The sequence below is a fragment of the Echeneis naucrates genome, chromosome 11 (genome assembly GCF_900963305.1).
Source record: "Echeneis naucrates chromosome 11, fEcheNa1.1, whole genome shotgun sequence".
In the NCBI taxonomy this organism is placed as follows: domain Eukaryota; kingdom Metazoa; phylum Chordata; class Actinopteri; order Carangiformes; family Echeneidae; genus Echeneis; species Echeneis naucrates.
In genome coordinates, this window is record NC_042521.1 from 6,932,887 (window position 1) to 6,955,534 (window position 22,648).

General features: G+C 40.0%; 1 protein-coding gene across 1 annotated transcript; it reads right to left on the reverse strand.

Annotated features, from left to right (window-relative positions):
• Window positions 1-3,512: 3,512 nt before the first annotated feature.
• LOC115050837 (brevican core protein-like) lies at window positions 3,513-20,658 on the reverse strand. Its single transcript, XM_029513929.1, has 14 exons — window positions 20,484-20,658; window positions 15,113-15,192; window positions 14,601-14,978; window positions 13,878-14,052; window positions 13,632-13,759; window positions 12,982-13,275; window positions 11,892-12,758; window positions 9,940-11,574; window positions 6,462-6,569; window positions 5,648-5,806; window positions 5,483-5,565; window positions 4,972-5,116; window positions 4,593-4,775; window positions 3,513-4,276 (listed from the first exon to the last, which is right to left on the reverse strand). The coding sequence occupies exons 1-14, from the start codon at window positions 20,501-20,503 to the stop codon at window positions 4,152-4,154; spliced, it is 4,380 nt and encodes a 1,459-aa protein (XP_029369789.1). The 5' UTR covers window positions 20,504-20,658; the 3' UTR covers window positions 3,513-4,151.
• Between the last annotated feature and the right edge of the window lie 1,990 nt (window positions 20,659-22,648).

The following is a 22,648-nucleotide window of genomic DNA, read 5'->3' on the forward strand; positions in this document are numbered from 1 at the left end:
TTCATAAAATTCTTTACCCTTGAAGGGTAATTCTTCAGCCGAACAAAAGCTGTTCCAAAATTCTTCAATATGCTTGAAACCTAACAATTTTATAATTAGAAGTTCTTCAATAAAGCCAGAATATTCCCAATACAACTCTTTAATATCCACTGGCTTTGTAGTAAAGTTCACATTGCTTATATTCATAAAAATACAAATAAAAAAAAAATAATAATAAAAAAAAAAAAACTGGCTTAAGTGGTCAGAATGCAATTTTCTCCAGTTCAAAAATATTCTTAATATTTATGATCACATCTACCAATCTATTATAAAATCCTATAGTCTTTCTGTTTTTTTTTTTTTCTTGTTTCGCAGCCACTGATTGAAGACCGATTCCACTGTGTTTCAGTGAATGTGAACTACACACACGTTTTAATTGACCATGTGTCTGAACATCATAGTGATAATACCAGAGGAAAAAGGGGACAAAGCTCCGACCCAGCAAAAAAAACACAGCACATGCATGCATTTGTCCAGATTGGAATTCACCACAGGGAGAGAAACCACAAAGGTTGTTTGTATCTCAGTGAGCAGCGATGGTGGGGTGAAGGGTTGTGGGTAAAGCGTTCTGTTGAGGTTCCCAGCCAACTTGGCATGCCTCTTCAACTACTCTCAGCAGTTCTATCTTTTTATTGTGTGTATTGCGACAAACAGAATCTGGATTGTCCAGTCATTATTGATAATTACTGATACATTTGTCTGCTTTTTCACATCTGAGTATGTTCTTGTGTGTTTAAACCTTGGATAGAGATGCTAGAACATATAAAAATCTGTATTTTAATTGAATAAGCTAATCTAAACCCATCTGGGTTGGAAAGGTTTATTCTGAAAAGAAAACTTATTTGCTAAAATTTGCTAAAGAGTAGGGAAACTGTCCTGAAAATCACAAATTGATAATTTATTGGCAGAAAACGATTGATCATATATAAATTGGTTTTTAACTGTTTGTGAAGGAGGCAGGGGAGAAAGAGAGTTAGAGTCCTTTTCATTCCCTACAGTTCACACCACCGGTCATTTTAGAATGTCAAGAACCTCGCACTTGGGGTTTGGGGAGGTGGGCCTCAATTAGCGAGCCACGCGCCTTTGGAAGGAAGAGGAACTCCATGAGGAGTCCTTAAAGACTGGCCTCTGTACACTTTGCTCTGACCTTGTGACCTCAGGGTCACAGCCCACAATACACTCCCATCTGGGACTGTGTTATCAGCTCTGTGGCAAAGAGGACAGACACCAACCTTCTGCATTCAGGCAGTGTGCCACTATTGAAGGCCTGAGAACAGCAGTCCTGGTCCAACAGAGACATCTCTCTAAACATCCATTCTGCCTTCACCATGTAATTGGGACTGATTGAGCTTGAGCAAAGGAAAGACAGTTGCATACAATCACATTACTCAGCAGGGGAACTGCATAGAGCAACTATGATCCTGTATTTTTGGTCACTGAGCAGCACTAATATGGGTCGGGCTTCACATCTTGCTCAATATTGTGTAGAACCTGCCACCTTGATATGAGACAGCTGTCACACACCGTGCACACAGGAAAATATTGATTTGTTCTGTTTTTGGCATTTACAAAGCTTTACTTTTCAATTTTTACTATTTCCATTTATCTCAGTAATGACTTTGTTCTTATTTTCATTCTAGACTACTAGAATCTTTATTGATTACATTTTATCTTATTAAGAAAATATTTTATAATCCATTATAGATTACACTAGCTGAGACTTTCTGGATTCGGAGGGGGATTTTCAGTACAGCCAATAAACTTGAAATTCATTTTGTTTCTAAAGACATGCCTTCACTTGCAAGTTTAGTCCCAAAGTCCCATGCCTTTATAATAAAAATAAAAAGAATCTAAAATGGTTGTTAACAGTAAAATTGCTTAAACTATAATCGGATATTGCCATTTTCCCCAATTCAAAAAATGTTTTACACTGCATCTATTGAAATACACAGCCATTTAAAAATATGTGCACAGCATTTTGTAGGTGTGCTGGTTTCCTTCTGATGATTGCAATATTTACTGTGAACATGCCTAGGGGATGCTTTTCTCAATCAATTTAAAGGTCATTCACAACCAACAACTTTGATATTATGCAAAATTTTAATTTGCTAAAAATGGCAACCACTATATGGCTCATATGTGACACAGCTGAGGCTAAATTACAGATCTAACTATAGAGAAAGTAATTAGAGATATTTTCTAACAGAAGACATACTGTGAAGTATGAACCAGAATAAGATGGCTTAACAGCACAGTCATAGAATAAGCAGGTTTACATGAAGCCATTTGTTAGAATTGCAAGAGTGAAAACTAAACATCCAATTGAAATCCAAATTGAACATCCAAAGTCCATCATGTATCTCAACAAGTCAAACAAATCACTGTAGCAGCTTTGTTTGTTTCGGCCTACCAGTTGGCAATATGGGCTTGATCATAACATTTTATCAGATCTCAGCTGTGATCTCAAACACTTCAATGTTCCCTGACATTTTGCCACCAGTCTCCTTTGAGCCAGTCCAACAAAGCACATTACAATGATGCCACCTGGTGGTAGCACATCTGTGACCAAACAAAAAGACTGCTCAACTCCCTCAGACAGGTGCCTGTCAAGATGTGTTAAACACGACTAAATCTGGAAACGCAATGATGATAATAATACCCCCACAAGACAAACATTCACAACACATGCTGTTCAACGTTTCTTTTCTCAATGAAAATAATAATTTTTGGAGTAAAATATGAAGTTTGCGATAACAGTGGATCATCATCGTTATTATTCAGAGGTAGTTATATTGGATTAAGCAGTACTATTCAGTATTTTAGCAGCGCAGGGTAAAGTTACTCTGAAGGCAAATATTAACGACTTCAATTAAAATAGTACGGTGGCTGAGTGGGGAGCCATAATGGCGGGAAGAGGGTGGTGTGTGTGTGTGTGTGGTCAAAGGTTGGACCAAAAGTCGGATGGCGTCTTGCTAAAGGTTTAACGAAGGCTAGTTAATTTGCTGGCTAATTAGTTAGCTAACTAGCTAACAACACGGCGGGTATGACTTGCTAATTAGTGCTAGCATAAATAAAGTAAAAGTGTAAGTTTAGCTTACCCCAACAACAGCAGCAACGACTAGCTTGTGTTTATCAAGTATAAGCCATATGATTTGTCCGACTTCTTCCTGGAAAAAGTCCTCCAAAAGGCGACAAAGCTGGAAATACGACCGCAGAAGTTACGTTAAGTTACTCGTTATTAGCGGAAGTGACGTAAGCAGGCAGCGACGGGTTGACTACTCTCTTTCATTTACACGCAACTTTAATTAAAAAGCAAGAAAAAAAGAAAAAAACAGGTGTATTTATTTTAAAATGTCATCCCAGTACAGCTAACATAATGTATAAATTAGTGACGCCCAAAATTACGCCAAACTTTTCTTTTCATTACAATCCACATCTCACGAACGAAATGAAGCTCACACGCGGTGTAAGGGTAAAATACGAGAACGATTTATTCTTTGCTCTGTTCTACAAAACTTTATTACAACATAAAGCTGGCGAACAAAACTGTGTCTGCTGGAAATTGAAGGTTTCTCTAAGAAAAAACAGCAATCACAGGTGTGAAAACTATATATACAGTATTATTGACTATTTGTCTAGGTTGAGTTGTGCTTTGGAGTTATAGGATTCTTTGAAAAGCAGTAAGCTGTCTGTTGGATATGGAAATGGTCTTGAAGACATTAGCACCATTTTATAAAAAGGTTTTCAATGTAAGAAAAACCACAAAAAGAATAGTTGTTAATGTAGATTTGGAGCTGGTATAGTGCGCCTTATGAAAAGGACTCCTTGGATAATCACTTTAATGTCATTTTGGCTCTGCCAATCATTGCATTAAACCTTAAAACTCTGCATTACAAAACATATTTGAAAGTATCTTAAAGGACATCAATCTTGTTTGAAGTAAATAATGTTCCCCCTTAAAAGAAATTAGAGCCTTTGAGTGCATTTAAGCTCCTTGGCAAAGAGGAGGTTCAGCTGTGTTTCTATGGCTTTGAGGTTCATTTTTTCATGTTTACGTATTCATTGGTAAAAAGCAATTTAAGAAAACAAGACAAGGAAAGCATGGTTGACTTTTAAAACTTGATGTCCCAGTATTGTGGCGTCTCCTTAGTGGCTTCAAACTCGTCTTCAGCTGCTGCATTGCTATCATTGTCAGTTGGTGATGTCACCTCAGGGTGCTGGGTCGGACCTCCTGCCTCTGGAAATTGATAAACAAAATTATCTAGGTTTGTTTCTTTTGTCATCCATTCATTTTGTATATGACAACCTATTTGTTAAAATATTTAATTTTTTTCCCCCATGTCTTCTTTCATGTGTAAATCGAGATAATCACTTATTTCTCCCTCAGATGGGAAAATTGTTGTTTATGTTGTTTAAGTTGTTTATGATAAAGGGAAAAAAAATAAACATGCACTAAGTACAAACTGCAAATCCAGCTATAACACCTAAAAGTATATTTTTTGAGGGATTTTTTTTTTTTCTTTTATAAGCATTACACTAATCTCTTATCTTACCAGGGATGCACAGAATGTGGGGCCTCTCCCACATGCCTCCAGACAGACACCTGATCAGAGGTTTTAATCTCTGCTGGAAACCCTCGGCACAGTGATAACGTACCACTGCATTAGTTTCATATCTCTGGCGAGGTTTTCCAAATATGGAAGCATTTCGGACTTTAGGTGGTGGACCACATGAAGCTGGTGGAAGAGAGAGAGACTTCAGATCTTATATTTATTCGCAAATTTGCTTTGAACTTACTTTGAATTGTTAAAGTTATTGAAAAGCACATATTTTTGTGACATAATAACCCAAAAGACTACAAAATGTAACTATATCCATTTTTAATTAGCTTTAAATGGTGGTTTAATTTTTGTTTTAGTTCCTTATACTTACAGGTGCCTTTCTTGCATGTGTAGGCCAGGTGATAGTTGCAGGGCACATCACTCCAGCGTCCATTATCATGCCATACCATCACCACACAGTCTTCTCCAGAGAGAAAATAGCTGTCTGGTTGACCTCTGTACCAGTTCTCATACAGCTGTTAACGTGGACACCAAAGATATTGATGGTTTTAGGTTGATGATAATTATACTGTATGTGTATGTGTACTGTATGTGTTGTCAATATTGCACAGTAGTAGATTCTGACATTTTTTAGTTAGGCTTCAACTCTGTAATGTTACTTTTTATTAACTAAAATTAGGCATAACCAAATTTAGTTTCAGGTTTTAGAGAATCCACCTAAATAGCCCAACAATCAGAACATGGTTAAGGTTTTCAATGTTTCAGCATATATCATTGAGACTATTATGTCTCTTACATCAGTGTTATTTTAGTGTTTCTGAAATGTTTTCATAGCCCACAATCATGGGCATTTGTTTCAGTTAGTTTTTGAGATTGCTCACCAGTGGGTTGCCATCAGACCAGTGGAAATCATCTTCGATGGTCTTATCGTTAAGACCGGTCCACTGGTATTCTTTGTAGTTGCCTGAGTTAGAGGGCAATCAGGTAAAATACTCATTCCCTTGAAATAAACTCATTTCCTGTCCAAACAGGAACAGCAAACCTACTGTTTATGTAATTCTGCTCCTCAGGAGTCATGATGGAAACCAAGTGAGCTCCCTGCATGCGACAGTGCTGCTCTGCAACCTCCCAGCTCAGACGCTGGCTGTAGTGTCGGTAACAGAAACCGTGAAACTTGTCCCAGCCTGGTTCACATCGCTCCAGATCTGAGAGAAACACAGAGGAGAAGGAGGGCGGTTTTTGGACCTGCAGCTGTAGAAATATAGTAGGGCAAAGTAGCCTCAGGTACTTAGGTAAACGCATGGACAGAATAACATAGAAGAACCAGCAGATTGCTTCCTCATGGATTTTAAATACTCAGCCACAGGTTCTCTGTACGTTTGTTGTTGGTTATTTGAAAGTACAAACTTTTTTTTTTAAATAATGGTATATATGCCAAATAGATAATTAAGATCAATCTAATGTAATGTCTCATTTTATAAATCCCTTATGCAACCAGGAAAGCAATGACTGTGACTCAAAAACAGCATAGGTCACCCAACATTAAGTACAAAATCAATAATTACAAATAAGACTTTAAAAAACTGCAATTAATCAAGGTACTATAAAACTACTGACACCTCTTTCGCTGTTGATAATAGTGCCTGGAGTATACAGTGCATTCTGGATAGATTGGATAAAGTGTACCATTTCTTATAAAATAAATGTATTTAGTTTGATTTTACCTCGGAAAAGACAGTTTATGTAAGCTGATAAGAAAAGTAGGGCAGTCTGTCTGTGTGCAGTATTTCAGATTATTCAGTTGGATCTACTATAATTAATGATCTTCTTATTTCACCAAAAGAAAAGCAGAGGGCTCACCGTTCTGACAGAAGTCTCCTCCATATGTGGGCAAACAGAGACATATAACCTGCCCATTTTGGTCTGTACAGGTACCTCCATTGAGACAGGGGTCGTCCACACAGGCATCTGAAACACAACAGAAGTCCAGCCATTAGGAGATGACTCAGCTGCTTGAACGAGAGCACAGGACACACCTATGTTATTGCTACAACTAAAAAGAAACAGAAAGAATTGTATGTACGCACAAATGAAAAAAGGAGATCATCAGGAAAAGGGGGGATTTGGTAGAACAAAAGCCAATTTACAGTTAATATTATTATAAGTTATATGTCAAATCTACTGTGCCTGTATCATCTATACCATTTGTAATCATGTCCAACACAAGACAATGTGAATTAATATATCTTATATGCACATGATTTAAGTGAACACGTTTATACACAGGGAAATGACATGTCAGAAAACCTGCAGTATACACAAAAACAAATTAAACCCAAAAGCACAACAAAAACAAGATGCACATGAGCCAACAGATGGCAGCAGAGGCCAAACTTCAGAGTCGTGGTGTCAAACTCCTCAGGGTCTGTTCCCGCAGCAGGCTTGGGTGGATCATCCCAGATGATTTTTCATATTCCTCCATTCGTCTTCGGTGATCAATTTTTCGAATCATACTCGTGTATGATAACCTTATCAATGACACTGTGAGACTATGTTATATTATTTTGAAAGGACAGATGGATCAACACACTCCAAGTTTCTTTTCTCCATCAGAGTTTCAGGTTGATTGTTTGTGGTTTGGAACTGCCAACTACAGTTCACCGCTGTACATTACTCTAAATAGTACTTTGCCTATTGGGTTTTAAATACAACACGTTATTCTGTTAAAATGCAGCTAGGTAGTTACACACAATAATTTAAAGGCATTTCTTATTTGTTTCTGCAACTACTCACTACCAAGTAGAAATTGCTTCTGCTGGCTGCTGCATATTTTGGTTTGTGTTCATTTTGGATACAAATACACAGTAATGGATCTTGAAAAAGATGTCTGGCGTTATATATTTGGAAATTCGTGACGTAAGATTCATTTCTAAGTGTTTCCATCAGATGGTTGTGATTTTAAGCGCTGATGAAAATGGTTAGAGTTTCAGTAAAAAAAATTTCTAAATTTGTGGAAGAAAACAAAATGGCAGCATGTGTGTCCAAACTGAAATTAAACATTTTACAAGTGGTTTTGTTTTTTTTTTTTTCTCTGACACCCTATAAACAAGATGTCTGTAGTGTCTGTCATTATACTTAACAATCACATGGTGCTATTTAGACTGATCTTTTTGAGTCAGTATGTATACGAAAGGTAATAACTACCTTACACAAGACTAATGAGAATCATATGCAGTCCAAGTGAAACTAGGGCATGGAAAACCATTGAGATTCCATCCAAGTCCAAGTATAAAACAGTGAAACATGTTATTCCAGTTGGTATCTTTACAAAGATTTTTGCACGGCACTAAAAATCTTCAAGTCTCACTCTCTCAAAGGTCTGCATTCTCAGTTGCCACTAAATTAACAAAAGGTGATGTCGCAGGTTAGTTTGAACTACAGAATGGGTGGTAAATATCCCTCCCGTGTTGCTCAGCCTTGACAACTCTGTTACTAATGACCTGCCAAATTACGGTTGTTGATGCTGACATTGAAATCAAAAGTAAAAAAAAAGAAGAAAAATCTACTTAATGCTCTGATCTGCATTGATGAGTTCATAAATAGTGGGACTCTAATAGTAAGTGTAAAAATGGTGATACAAATTAAAATGAAAACTATACCTGTGACCTTGGTTAATTTGATTATGGTAACATGTATCTGATGTGGATAAACCTAACATGATGGGCAGCATCACCTCCTGGATTAACACAGTGAAATATTTTGTCCTCCATTCAGAGGCGCTTCAGCTTCAACCACTGTTTCCTCTCATTCTCTCTAAATGTCTGCTTCACCAAGATTATTTGCAACTCATTACATTTTAATTACTGCAGATATTGTCTTGTTAATATACATTTTAAATTATAGTTTGTAGAATATTTATTTTGAGACACTCTCATATATCCACACACTAAATGGATTTGCAGAAATGCTGAGTGGAGGTCAGTTATCACCACAATTATGGCCAACTAGAATGACTCAGCCTTTTTTGTGATGGACTAATCTTAAAATAATTAAGTACAGCACACTGCCTGTACATTAGTATGGAAGCAATGCCACTCTGGTTCGAATGCCTTAAAATAATTTTAAATTCTGTTTTAGGTTCTGTTCTTCAGAGCCGTGCCGTATAATTTTCCCTTCAACCAAGTGCCATTAATATATAAAAACCCTTGTTCTCGTCAACATTTGGTCTTGAGTTTATAGTGGATGATTATGCCAATGAAAAAAAGGGCAAAATTATATATCATTCATAATAAAACAATATATACTTTTACTTTTATTCTTTTCTTTGCATGGCCAAAAGGGGTTCCTTACAAGTCTCTTAGGCAGCTTTATTTAGTTGTAGAAACTAATGTTCCATATAGTTTATATGCTGAGGCATTAAAATTTCAGATTAAAAAGTATAAGACTCTATAAAAACAAAATAACAGATTTAAACTGATGGCAAGAGGAGAAACAAATGTCATTTGGTTAGCTTTATCATTATGACACCTAAAAACACAATTCTGTACAAAACTTGAAAGATTATGATTAAACAATAGAACATGAGTTTGAGTATGAAACATTAATGGTCCATAAAGAACATTCAAAAACTTGCTGCCAAGTATTACCACTCATAACAAATCTTTGTCGAACAATATTTGTGCTTTTAAGCATTGCCCTGGTCAGTGCTGTTACATTCAATTTAATTGCAGTTACAGAGAAAGAGCAAGTCTCTTTGTCATGTCACTTCCAGATTGCTGCAAAAAACATGGTGAGTTTTGACAGTTAGCAAGTGTTGCTGCAGAGGATCATTTGCACTCGTTTGGTGAAGACATTAGTTTTTTGAAAATAAAATCCATTAATCGAAATTCTGTGCAAAGCTTACCAATGCTGTAACCACGCTATAACCATCAGTCTTGCAAAAAATCATGTAAAGGAAGCATAAACACATTCATTTAAGCATATCGCTATGTTACAGTACTTCACTGAAGTCAATCTTTGGATGAGAAAAACAACATCATGCATAATAAAACTTGACTGTTGACAAATGTCTAAAGGGAGCTGTCCACTGTGAACATCTTGAAGGGGAGGTGGGATCACAAGGACAGAGGTGAGAAGTGGGAGGAGTCAGAAATGTGAGTGGGCTTTCTGAGACAAGTGAAATAAACATAGGAAGTCATTTGAAAAGGAGGGGAGGTGTTTTACAGAAAATGGAACAAAGGCAGGTTGGGGCAGAGGACAGACCAGGGATTTTAGTGGATCATTGCGTCGAGTAGCAAGAGGAGGATGGTTAGGCTGATGAGAGTGGCTTTAACATTACCTGAGGCTTTCCCTGTACCGCCTACAGCTGCCCTCTCATTGGTCAAGATAAGCAGAGTGGGCGGCTGGGTGAGACTAAACTCAACATCCACCAGACCCTGATCCACTGGTGGAATGAGGTGCGTCACCTTCTGGGGCTCTGTGGTCTTGTGGAAAACCCTTGGTGTTTTGGTGGTGGGACTCCAGTTGCGTCTGGCCCAGTGTGTGGTGGTTGTGATGGCAGCAGTGGTTGTCTTTGCAGAAGCATGAGTCGATTTGGTACTTGAAGAGGCATCTGGAGCTGCTGTGGGTCCAGCTGTGGTGGTCAGCACAGCCCACTTGGATGTTTGAGAATCAAAAGGAAAGACAGCAAAGTCCTCCTCAGTCTTTGATGCAAAGTGTGTTTCTTCCTCTAAAGTTGAGACGGAAGTAGCTTCCTCTTCTAAGACTGTGGAAGCCGTAGGTTCTTCTACGTCCACTTCCAAGACCGAGCCAGTGTTGGCTTCTTCTTCTAGTTGTGAAGAGACATTTGTTTCTTCTTCAAGAGTTGGGACAATAATAGTTTCTTCTTCAATGGTTGAAGCAACATTAGCTTCTCCTTCAAGGGTCGGGGAGATTTCAACTTCATCTAGAGTTGGTGCAACAGTAGCTATTTCTTCCATGGTTGGGGCAAGGTTAGCGCCCACTTCAAAGGTCGGGGAGACTTCAGCTTCTTCCAGAGTTGGGGCAACTGCAACTTCTTCTTTAATGGTTGAAGCAACTTCTACTTCAAGGCTGCGGGAGCCTTCAACTTCTTCACTAATTGGGGCAAGTCTAACTTCTTCTTCTACAGTTGAGGAGACTTCAAATTCTTCCACGGTCGGGGCAACATTAGCTTCTTCTTCAAATGTTGGAGTAACGGTAGTTTCCTCTTCATGGATTGGGACAACTGTACTGTCCTCCTCAAGGGAAAAGGAAACTTCACTTTCTACTTCCACAGATGGGGCAACTTTAATTTCAAAGTTTGGGACAACTGTACTGTTCTCTTCAGGGGCTGCAGAAACTTGAACCTCCTGTTCCAGTGAGAAGGAAAGTTCTGCCCCCTCTTCGATGGTTGGAGAAATTTTAACTTCCTCTTCAGGGATTCGGATGACTGTGATATTCTCTTCAGGGGTTAGCACATCTTCAACATCTTCTCCAAGGACTTCAGTAACTGTACGTGGCTCTTCTCCACTGGCCTCTTCATGTCCAGTGATTGCAGTTTTTAAAGACACTCTATATGATGATGTCTGATACCGTGCTGTGGTGGAATCAGGAGGCAACTGAGACGTATTTGAACTCTCTGGAGACTCAGTAGTAGCTGAACTTACTCCAAAGTTGTCTTCAGACTCTATCAGGTACATCTGTTTGTCTTCCTTTTCTGTGCTAACTGTGTCTTCAGTTTCTGAGCCTGTACTTTCCTCTTGTTTAGATGTGGAAGACTCCCATAATTGTGCTACTGTGGAGAAGATATTGAAGACCAGTGACCCAGGGGAAGATGTTGGATCTGGGAGTACTGCTTGAGAGTCAGCTGGAGCACTGCTAGCTGAGGTGGAGGGTGATGGATGAGCGATTAAGCTGGAAGTGGAAGAGTCTAATGTGGGAGTGAAAGTGATTGCTTCAACATCGACGTCATTCTCTGGAAAAAAAACACAGAACACATTGAAAACTGTAAGTATTTTAAGTGCCCATTCAGATAATGATGCTCTTACTCATGCTGACATATGGCTCTACCAACTGCAGTGTCAGTAATTTGGTCCACCACTTTGGTCTAATGTTGCAACAACTACTGGAGGAATTAAGAAATTTTGCAGAAATATCCGTGGTACTGTGAGACTAAACCTCACTGCCTCACTGCTGGTAATGCCTTAATTTTTCCTCTGCAACAAAGCCAATTGGAAATAACCATGACAGACAGAATGCAGAAGAAATTATAGCATGCGATTCAATTCATACCTTGAGAAATATCACCAGACCCATCAAGATGGAGCCACAGTGAAGACCGGTTTTTGTCTGGCGCTTGGCTAGTTATAGTAAGAACCTCTCCTTCTTCTCTTGGTGACTGAGTTGAGAAAGATGTCTGCCAAGTCGGTATTGTTGCCTCCTCCATCTTTACCTGGACCATGTCAGCGGTCACTGATGTTGCCTCCAGGATATTATCCTCTTGAGTATGGTAGCTATCTGTCTTGCTGTAATTGGCTTGTGATCTGTTCAAACCAAAGTCGGTCTCTTGAATTTCCTGCGAATCAATCGGCCTCTCAGATGGTTGTGTGTAGTCTTCAGGGTTCATGTCTTGTTCTGTCCGGTTATGTGTGTGAGGTTCATATGATGGCTCAGGAAATCCTGTGGTGTTTTCAAATTCAAACTGGTCAAAACTTAAGTTCAAGGTCTGCTGAGAATCCGTCTCATTGTAAACACTCAGCAGCGCTGATGTGTTTTGTGAGAAATCGTAGGTTTCTGTGCTGCTGCTTGTGCTGGTCATCAGTGCTGCGGCATTCTGGGATTGAGAACTTATTTCTGCGGGAGATGAGGTCTCATCAAACTGTATCAGGAAGTTCGCAGTAGACGTGGCATTGAGGGAAGACTCGGTTGTGTCTGACATAACTGTTGGGTCTGTGTCGACTGGGATTTCCTCAGTGGACTGTTGGGAGACGAAGGGAAAAGATTCAAGCACGCTTTGAGCCTCTCGCTCCACTTGCTCAGCATGTTGGTTCAGTCGCAGCTCCTCATCTGCTTCCGTCAGAATTACCACATCTTGTCCAAAGTCTTCAGGCTCTGTGGCCATGTAGTCCATAGGAGAGCCAGTGGGAGCATCTCTATAATCTGAACAGAACAGATAAGAAAATAAAAGTATGATGCAACTGGTAAAATGTATTTCACAGAGAGAAAAAGTAAAGGGTTGATTGACAGCTGTGTTCCAGTAGTAGTCACAGCTAAAGCTTTTGTTGAAATGACTAAGTAATGAATGAGGTTTGTGTGGACATCTAATACATCATTGGAATGAAATTTAACTCTATTTCTGCAAACTGATGCACAAAATACTTACCTCTAAAACAATAAACATCATGGAGACTGGACGGTTCTGGGAACCCAGTTTGGTTGCTAAAGCGGTAGAGGGTTTTGACCCCTGGTTGAGGGCCTCCACAGCGCTCTCTGGGGGTTTTGATGGGGTATCGAACGCTGCCATCAGACAGCCAGCCGGGGCTACAGCGGTCCAGACCTTCACTCCATGCCAAGTATAGCTGTGCTGTTGTAGCCAGCTCTGCCCCTGCAGCCCTGCAGTAAGCCTGTGCTTCATCAAATGACAGCTGCTGTGGGACAGAATCATGAACAACCTCTCCTGCAAACACAAAATAATTTTGTTACATCTCCTTATTTTATTCTATTGTATGTATACAATACATACAATACAAGAAGAAATACAAGAAGTACGTCTTCTTTAGTTAGATCACTGTTACTCTCATAGTTATGTGTGCAGTAGAAATAATCTGAGATACGCTGGCCTAGCAGATTTTACTGGCTTCAAATGAAACCTGTTAGTATAAATATGTACAAGTTTACAAACCCAAAAATGTTGCAATAAATAATGGCTGATATGTTGTTACTGTGCAGTGCTCAAATACTGATATCTGTATTGGCCTAAAAATTTTATATCAGGGCAAGTTTAACTATTTGTGTTCTTATTTGTACTCATACCATCAATTTGTTCCAAGTAACAATAAACATCAAAAAGATCATCTGGATCCATTGTCCCATAGTTTCTCACTCCTGGTTGCCCATCCATGTCTCCGTAGCAACCTTCACGGGGCACTTGAATTGGGTACCTGGAAACAATCACCATTGCCAAAGTAACATTAAGTTTGTCTGAATAACTTTTCAGTGAAGTCAATTCATACTGCAGTTTCAGTGTGAACATCATACGACACAGAGGTGATGAAGTACCTGACAGATTGGTCTGAGAGCCAGCCTGCATCACACTGCTCATATCCATCATAATAAGCTGCCAGCAGCTGGTCAGCACTGGCGATTTCTGCCCCGATGGCTTCACAAGCCCTTTGGGCCTGATGGAAGGAGAAGGCATACCGGCCCAAAGCATCTCTGTAGTGAAACACAACACCTAGACACACACACAGACACAAACACGCATTGAAATTTGGAGTATACAATACTAAATTCCAATAACACCACCATGAGGGATGACTTTACCAACTACAGTAACAGCTGTGTCAGTCAGGATCATTGTGGGAGTCATACAAGCACAACATACTGTGTATAATCCTATTAATAAATCAATCCCTAAAGTTTCAGGTTAGGTTAAACTTCAATCATCCACAGCTGGTTAGGTTAAACAGATGTTGCAGATCTTAAGATTTTAAGATTTAACATAGATGTTGAATAACCATCATTCTAAGAAAGAGAACGAAATCAATCAAACTTCACATCTTGAACAAATATTGCATTCAAAATTGACATAAAAAGAATAAGACATCTACAAAAAGGCAGAATGACAAAAATCTGAAATTGAATTGAGAATTGGTAGAAGTGGTATTTTAAGAGTGATCGCATTTCTCCTCTGTTTCAGACACCCTTGAACCCATTTGCTCCATGCTGCTGACTATACTATACCTGAGGTTCAACAAAGACCCATATCTGCTGCTTTATTACCTTTGACCTTGAGCTCCACAAGGTCACTGGCATCCTCCAGGCCTTGCTGCACCTCACAGCGATAGTGACCAGAGTCACTAGATCGCAAATCTCCCAGCCACAGTGTCAGGTCATCTGGAGAGGATGAGTGGTTGAGCAATGCCGCGCGATCTCTGTATGCTTCGTTGATCTTCACCCTTTGACCCCGCGCTACTAAGATCTGTGTCTCCACTCCATTGGACACCACACTCCATTTGACCCGAGGTTCAACGGGGGAAGAGGAGGACGTGGTAGGTGTGGAGGACAGAGACACGAAGCAAGGGATGGAGATGGAGCTGCCCAAAGGGCCGAAAACCAAACCTGAGTGGGGGATGTTCACCTGGAGGGACTGGACATTATCTGCAGAAAAAAAGATGGAGGATACTGAGCTTAAAGACAAGTATGACACTGTAAATCAGTTGAGACTAGTGAATACCATATTAAGACTGAATAGTTTCATTAAAAATAAGACATAAGGGAAAATGTAGACATACCATATGTAGATGGTGTTTGGGTGGGGAAGGCCAGAGTGAGACGACAGACTGGGCAGAGAAGTAGAAGGATCTGGATGTGTCTAGAGGGATAAAGAAAAGGGAGAAAAAAGTTAAGACGAGAATTTTTGAAGGAGGACATTCAGGCACAAAAGTGATGAATGGATGAATCATTTCCAGTTTCCAATTTCACACATATTTAACCTTTAATAGGCAGGTACTGGAGGTCATGTATTGTGTTGGTTCAGTTAGTCGGAGGCACATGCTCCATTGAGCTCACTAAATTGATTTATTGTAATATTTAAGGTCACCGTCTATATAACAGCAGATTCATTTAAGCATCCACCTACTGCAGTTTTAGATGTGTACATGTCCAAATAGTTGGGTAGAGAGGCACTTTCCCGTTTAGACTTTAGTGTAAGTCTAAAGTCTTAGCTCATTTCTATTTAATATGATTTGCTGCTTTTATACTCATATCATAATTTAAAGTTGAAAATCAAAAATGGAGAGGCAAAGATAAATGCTGCGAAAACAGATGAGAGCTTCATAAGAGCAGATGTTCCACAATAAAGGTGAGGGAAAGGTCCAAAAAACAAAGCTCATGCAAAATTGGAGGTGTTCAGATCTCTTAAACACAATCACATAACTTATCAATAAAAAAAAAACAAAAAACGACATGAAACCTGCCATTTTCAGTAGAATACAAAATATATGATATAACATGGGGATAAAAAATTGTTAGAGAAAAGTCTCAATTTCATCATCGAAACATCATCAGAAAGGCTTCTTTGGCTCGTGCCATTAAATGTCGGACAACACCTTTGAGGTAAACCTGGCATCCTTCATAGAGCTGTTTTGATTAAACTGGGTTTTATTTGTGTGCACTTGATAAACCTGTACCTAAGCATATAACTCATAACTCTGAAGAAATCAAACTAAATTAAACAGAGAGGTTATTGTTTTATAAATATCATAACACATCATAAAATATTGTAAAACATATCTTTAAGCTACACCAGGCAATGTCTCAGGTTTTCAAAGGGAAGCAGGGAGCTCAGGCCCCTCACCACAAGTCATTCATCACCTCTGGGAGCTAATGATACGGCGTCTCAGCCCAGCGGCATCCTGCCAGTGCTCCGTCACCAGTCTGGGCCTGTTATTAACCAAGCAGGCATGGCAGGACGCTCAGCGCGACCTCACTCAACCTACTGAGGCGGCCATGGTGAAGTGGCAAAATGTTCATTCATCATTGTACATCCAAAGTATCTACTGTCGTTTAGAAATGCAAAAAAAGTTTTAGTTTTTCTTCCTTCTCTCGTGATACAGTCTATATAGCAAATTTTGACACTATTTAGTGCTTCTAACACTTACAAAATGCATTGCATGATGTCAGGCCTTATTGCAGTAAGCACTGCAATTATTGCTTTTTTGCATCTGAAATATTGAGAATATTTATATATAATCTCTAATTTTTGTTAATTTTGTATGATGTTTTTGCATTGAATAGTTAACATATGTTCACATATATTTTATTACAAACAGGAAATTAGGCAACATGTGCACCATCAATGAATCAATGAACCTACTATTATAGAGGGCTACTGCCAACTTCATTGGCAGTAGCAAATGCAGAGATCAACAGATCCTCAGAAAACATATAATACTCTCTTTGTTTTTCTAATGTGGTCTTGGAGCAATCAGTTTGATTTTTTTTCCCCAGCTGTGAGCTGCTCCTCCGTTTCTCTTGTGCATTACATATTCCCATTTTGCCTATTACAGATTTGTGCCTGCTTTAAAGAAGTCAGTTGACATTACACAAAACATCCTGGAACACTGTTTCACTGTGCTGATACCACTGAAAAACCACCTCCTCCATTCCACCAAGAAGAAGATAGATAACAACCATAAGTTTCATTCTGAGCCTTAGAGCCTCACATCCTACAGATACAGTTGCGCTGCAATGTGAAGGCTTAAAAATACTAATAGTAAAAAGCTCAGCGCCTCTGGAGCGCTCAAGTTTTAGACTAATAAATTTGACCTTTTCTGAGTCTGTAAAACAAACGCATCCTTCATTAGCAGCTGACACAAACAGAGCTCACTAAAGTGTGACATATTAAATGGCCTTCTTTGATGGCAGAATAATTGTGGCCTGTTTCCTCACCAGCTGGGTGGACGCCACAGAACTGGTATCACTATTAGTATTCTTGACAAGAAAACTTCCCACATAGAGCAAGCAGTGGGCCAGGAGGACAGCTGCACACTGTGCTTTCACATTATACCGGCTCCCTCACAAAAGGCTTCAGCTGAAATTAAAGGACAGGCAACTGGCACACTTGCTTGCTCTTTCTCTGTCTTCTCTTTTGCTCTTTTCAGGGATGGAAAAGGAAAGTTTCAAACCACCGAGAACGAGGCTTCGTACAAAGGGAAGGGCCACGTTAAGACAGTGCCCACTCTTTCCAGTGGTATAACTGTTGGGAGACTTAGTGCTGACACACGTGTGTGTGCAGAAGAGGTAATCCTGGTTGCTGATGATAATTAAGTCTTTGGTCTCACCATAATTAAACACTGCTGTTCACTTCTCTTCTAATGTGAGCAACAATGAAGGTGAGTCAGGCTAAAATCAATGCCGTCCACCACATTTATCGGTCTAGGAACTGCAGCCAGCGCATTATCCCCTTGCAGGACTAATCCAGTCTCCTCCTCCTGTAGACGCAGTCAAGCGACATCAGATTGGCCAGTTCGGATTTTTCAGGCAAGAAGTAATAGCAAACAAGAAGCATACAATTAAACGCTGAGGGCCCCGTCAAAGCTGAACTCCCAACACAAACTTGCTTGAAACGTCTTGTGGGTGGTCTCACTCTGCTGCAGTCTGCTTCAAGGTCAGGTCAAGCAAACCTCATCTCTACCAACAACCAATAAAATGACAGCTGATCCAGTTCAAACACAGGGAGATCCTGGTTTTAGGCTCTGTGGAGAGCTGAGCTGGAACTGGCTTTGGCACTGATGGGCCAGTGACAAAATACAGTAGGGATCTTCTAAAATCCACATTAGCTGCTTTGACAAGGCAGAAATCTACTCCTGTCTTGGTTTCTGTCAACCACGCAAGCATTTATCCTCTCCTTTCATCTACAGTTCTTTTTCTTTTTTTGATTTTAGATTTATTGATTCATGGGGATGGACGGTTCAAACTAAATCAACAATGGGAATGAGGTTGAGGAATGGACAGTTTAAAATGTTCAAATTGATTAATTAGGTTCATTCTTAAATTGCTTTGGTAAATCTTCCTGTTATTCTTTATTTTTCTTAAACGCATTGTTGATTTTTAGCTGAAAGTGTCTAATCTAAAATAAAAAATAATAACAGCACATATTCTTTATTCCTTCTTATCTAGTCTTTGTGGGTAATGGTTAGATTTCTGGTCACTTTGAACAGAGGATTATTTCCTCTAGCCCTCAGCAGCCTCAGCAGAAATCACAAACCAGATCACAGAAACTCAGCTATGCAGATGACATCACTTGTTACAGCTGTTACATCAATGGATTCGATGACTGAAGTCATTCTGCAGAACTAGAAACCAAATACTCTGGTGTTGTCAAATAAATGCAACATCTTAAAACAATTATAATAAAATCAAGTACAAACTGAAGTCTTATGTGGAAACTAATCTTAAGAAAAGGCAAGGTCCTCACGGGGAGAGTGCTCAGGTGAGTCAGAAACCTCAAAGTCTATCGAAACATTCCTTTTGTGTTTTGCCCCCCGTCCGATCCAGGCCAGACTACTCACTCAACACCCCCCTCTGGCTTTCAGCGCCATCAAATGCAGCACGTCCACACAGGCTATGAGTTAGACCCACTCAAAGGATTCACCGCCACCTCCCACACTGAGTTTCACAGACCTCTCTGATGAACCAAATGTCTCCTAACAAGATGGCTGATTTGGCAAAACCGTCCACCAGACAATTCACCACCCAGCACGGCTGGGAAAGACTCACGACACTCCAAACAAACACCTGGTCTCAGAGCTGACTCAGCAACTCCGTGGACTGACCACAACCTGTGAATAAAAGTGAACTCCCCTTGTGCCAGAATCAGGCTTTCTCTAGTCTGAGTCTGCCATGTGGTGCTGACAATAACACAATGAACAGAGCTAAATGAAGACGAGTAGATTAATGAACAAGCAAAAACCTTTTAAGGTTCTTCAACAGAAAAGTCAGCTATTCATCCACAATTCACTCATTTGCCTTTACAAAGTAACTGATCATTTTCTATTGAAAGCAATAAACTTCCAATAATAATTTAGGATGTGCAGCCTGCACCTTTTTGAAGACACAAAAAAATCCACCACATTTTTTCTCATTATATGATCAATTATGTCACTTCACATGCCTTTTTAATTGGGCAGACATTCTGACTTACTTCATTTTTTTATCATGAGTATGCACATTGCTGTAAAAATCCAAGCTGCTGTTAAACGGTCTAGAACAAGACTAGATAACATCTACTGAGTCGCCCCACCCTTTGCCCCATTTAACCTGCTGAGCTCCATAAAAGCCCATTAAATGTACTGATTCTTTCAGTATTCTTAAATTAATGTGAAATTTTCTTTAAATAAAATCAGTGTTCATGTTGGAGATGAGGTTATGACTAAAAACATGGAGTCAGCATCAGCTTTTGGTGCCTAATGTCCTGCAGACTGCCAAATTCAGGTTTTCATTCAGCCAGTCTGGGACAGGAACCTTTTCGGTCCACTGCTCTACCTGTCCATTACTGACCTCCACCTGAGCCCGAGGTGCAGCACGGAAAGTGAACAGATGAAGGCTGTGCACTTAATAAAGCCATCTTAAGTGTCCTGCAGGGCTCAAGAGCAACATCACAAAGCTGAAATAAAGCAGAATCAGTGCTTTGCTCATTCAAAATTGATAATTGACATTGAAAAGGAATCGTTTGCCTTGAAAATGAGCTGCTGTTTAGAGTACATTCTATCAGAATGTATTTAAGTTATCATTTCAGTTGCATGTGAACAATGATCAATCACAAAGACTGATCAGGAGAAAGTGGGAGCTATTGAATGGTCCAGAAACACTTGAACCAGCTGCATGCTCCGCTGCATGCTGTGCAAAAAGTCCAAAGCTCTCAGAAAGTTATCTGAACTAACTGCGTCAGCAGCACATCATGGGGAGAAAATGAGAGACTACAGTTTCAGCATCTCTGCTGAGAGCTGAATCTATTGCAATCCAACAAGCCGGTGAATGAATGAACACTTTCTCAACTGACACCACCATTTAACGGGACACGACGAGTTCCGGGGAAGTTTGAACACAGACTGCATCATCATCGACTCATTTAAAAAACAAACAAACAAACAAAGCACCTACATGATTCTTCTGAGCAGCATTTCGGCTGGTGCAGGCTGGACTGACTGCTCGGCTGTAAAAAGTATTTCCCCTCAGCTCCTTGCTGCAGTGCGACTCCTGTCCTGTGAGCAGAGGGGGGCTGGGGATGCTCTGCGCAGGTATGGATGTGTATCAGGACCGGCTGCTGTCCGACCGACTCCGAGGTCTGCAAAGAAAAGGAGGGAGTTGAGAGAAAGTGGAGCCAGATATGAAACCCCGAACTGCCCACTTTTTCACCCAACCTTCGGGATGGAGATGGCGCACGCCTGTCAAGGGAGACTGGGAGGGATGACATCCAAAATAACCGATGTAATAGGCTGTGAAGTGAAGCCTGCACTGAGGAGGTGACCTGCATGTTTTTTTTTCTCCTCTGCAGGGAAACGACAAATGCATTGCGCGTCATTTGGATGAAGCAGGTTGAATCGAGTCAGCAGAGCAAACAGCTGATCCTGCTGCAGGTAGGGATATTGCCGCACAGTCACCTGTGAGGAGGAGAAAGGTGAGGGACGGAGACCTGGATCTGCTGTTCTGCTGCCATGTCACTGAAGCGGACTGTTGTCATATGAACAGGCACCAATACACAGAAAGGAGCAGCTTGCAACAATTTCACATCAAGTCCAACTCGACTCCATTTGATTTGACACCACTGAACTTCATGCACTGCCACAGTTTCATTTCCAGATCAGAGATCGTCAAACATCCTGCAGAAAACTCACAAAGGTTTTTATTTAGCAGAGCAAAACTCAAAGTGGCATAAAAAGAACAAACAAAAGAAAACATATTTGTTGATACAAACACAACATCAGTTATCTTTTAACTGGACCACAAGCTCATATATATTTAAATAAATGGAAGTGCTGTTAGAGAGAAATAAAACATGCATTTATTCTCCTGTTCACACTCTGACATGAACCACACCTCCATCCCTCTCCAATCTCTTTTTTTCCAAAAGCATTGTGTCCTTTCATCATCCGATAAAGAAACTGAACAAGAGTGTATTCAGTAAAATTCACCATGTAAAAGCAGATTTGACACAGTGCCCCTCAACAAAAATCAACAAGCCTGCCATCGTTGGGATGAATTGTATAAAAAAAAACAAAAACAGGAATAACAGTGCAGACTTATGGCCTGAAGAAAGCAGCCCTGACGTTGCACCCGTTTTTACACACAAAAAGGGATCAAAGTGGTGTGAAGCGTAAACTGGACAAAGAATTTGCTTTCTGCTCTCTGAGGCTGTACCCGAGCACAGCAGGACTTTGAGCTAAAGGCTTTATTCTCAGGAAACCATGAAATTTTGCCCAAAATGTTGAGCCAGTTCATTTACAGTGGTAGATGTGGAGATAAGTCACGGAAAAGTGGTGCTAGAGGAGAGGTAAGTGGAGCACTTAGCTCTCCCTCTCCTGCCACAAAACACAACCCTTTCCCTCACGAAAACACAAACTCTGACTCAAAGTGATGATAGAAGAAAAGTTTGGATCGCTACAGTCAGAGCGAATCATCCTCTGGGGACTCTGAATGTACATAGAAAAAGTATCCATCAGCAACCCATCCAAGTTACAGAAACAGTTAAAAAAAAAGTGTAGATTGAAGGGTCTTCAATGGATTTATGGATTTAAGTAAGACATCTGCTTTGCACAGTCAATGATCCTTCCATCTAACCTCAAAGCTGACATCAAGTCAAGATCATTTGATCTACACATCTCAAGTCTCAAATTTTAAGACTATGAATGACAGAAAAAGTCGTCCTCAAAAATAAAGTGAAAAAAGGAAGAAGCCAAAAGAGGAATAGCTGACTTGCAATTGAAGACAGAGTCATCAGTAGGGACAGAAACAGTGCAGAGCTGTCCAGCACATCTCAGTCAGCTGCTACAGCTGAGGTCACATATAATATAAACACAAATATGCCCTGAATTCTGCCACCTGTTCATACTGTATATGTAACAGGGACAAATGGAAGACAAACAGGGTCAATTGAAGTGCGCGCTTGTTCCCTCTGCAGAAGTAGTGAATGGTGCTTTGTAGTAATTGTCATGTGGTTTGGCGGCAGAGGCTGTTGCAGCTCACCTGAGGAATCTGACACCCAGATACTAGCAGGACTGTCTGAGAAGGAAACGTCAAAGCTCGGTGCACAAAGATCCAAAGTGTGC

Excerpts from the sequence above, each read along its gene's own strand:
- LOC115050837 (XM_029513929.1), bottom strand. The coding sequence starts at position 20,503 with ATGCTGCTCAGAAGAATCAT. Across the intron at positions 11,575-11,891 it reads GTCTGGTGATATTTCTCAAG|AGAATGACGTCGATGTTGAA; the intron begins GTATGAATTGAA and ends TTTTTTTTCCAG. Across the intron at positions 4,277-4,592 it reads CCACATTCTGTGCATCCCTG|AGGCAGGAGGTCCGACCCAG; the intron begins GTAAGATAAGAG and ends ATCAATTTCCAG.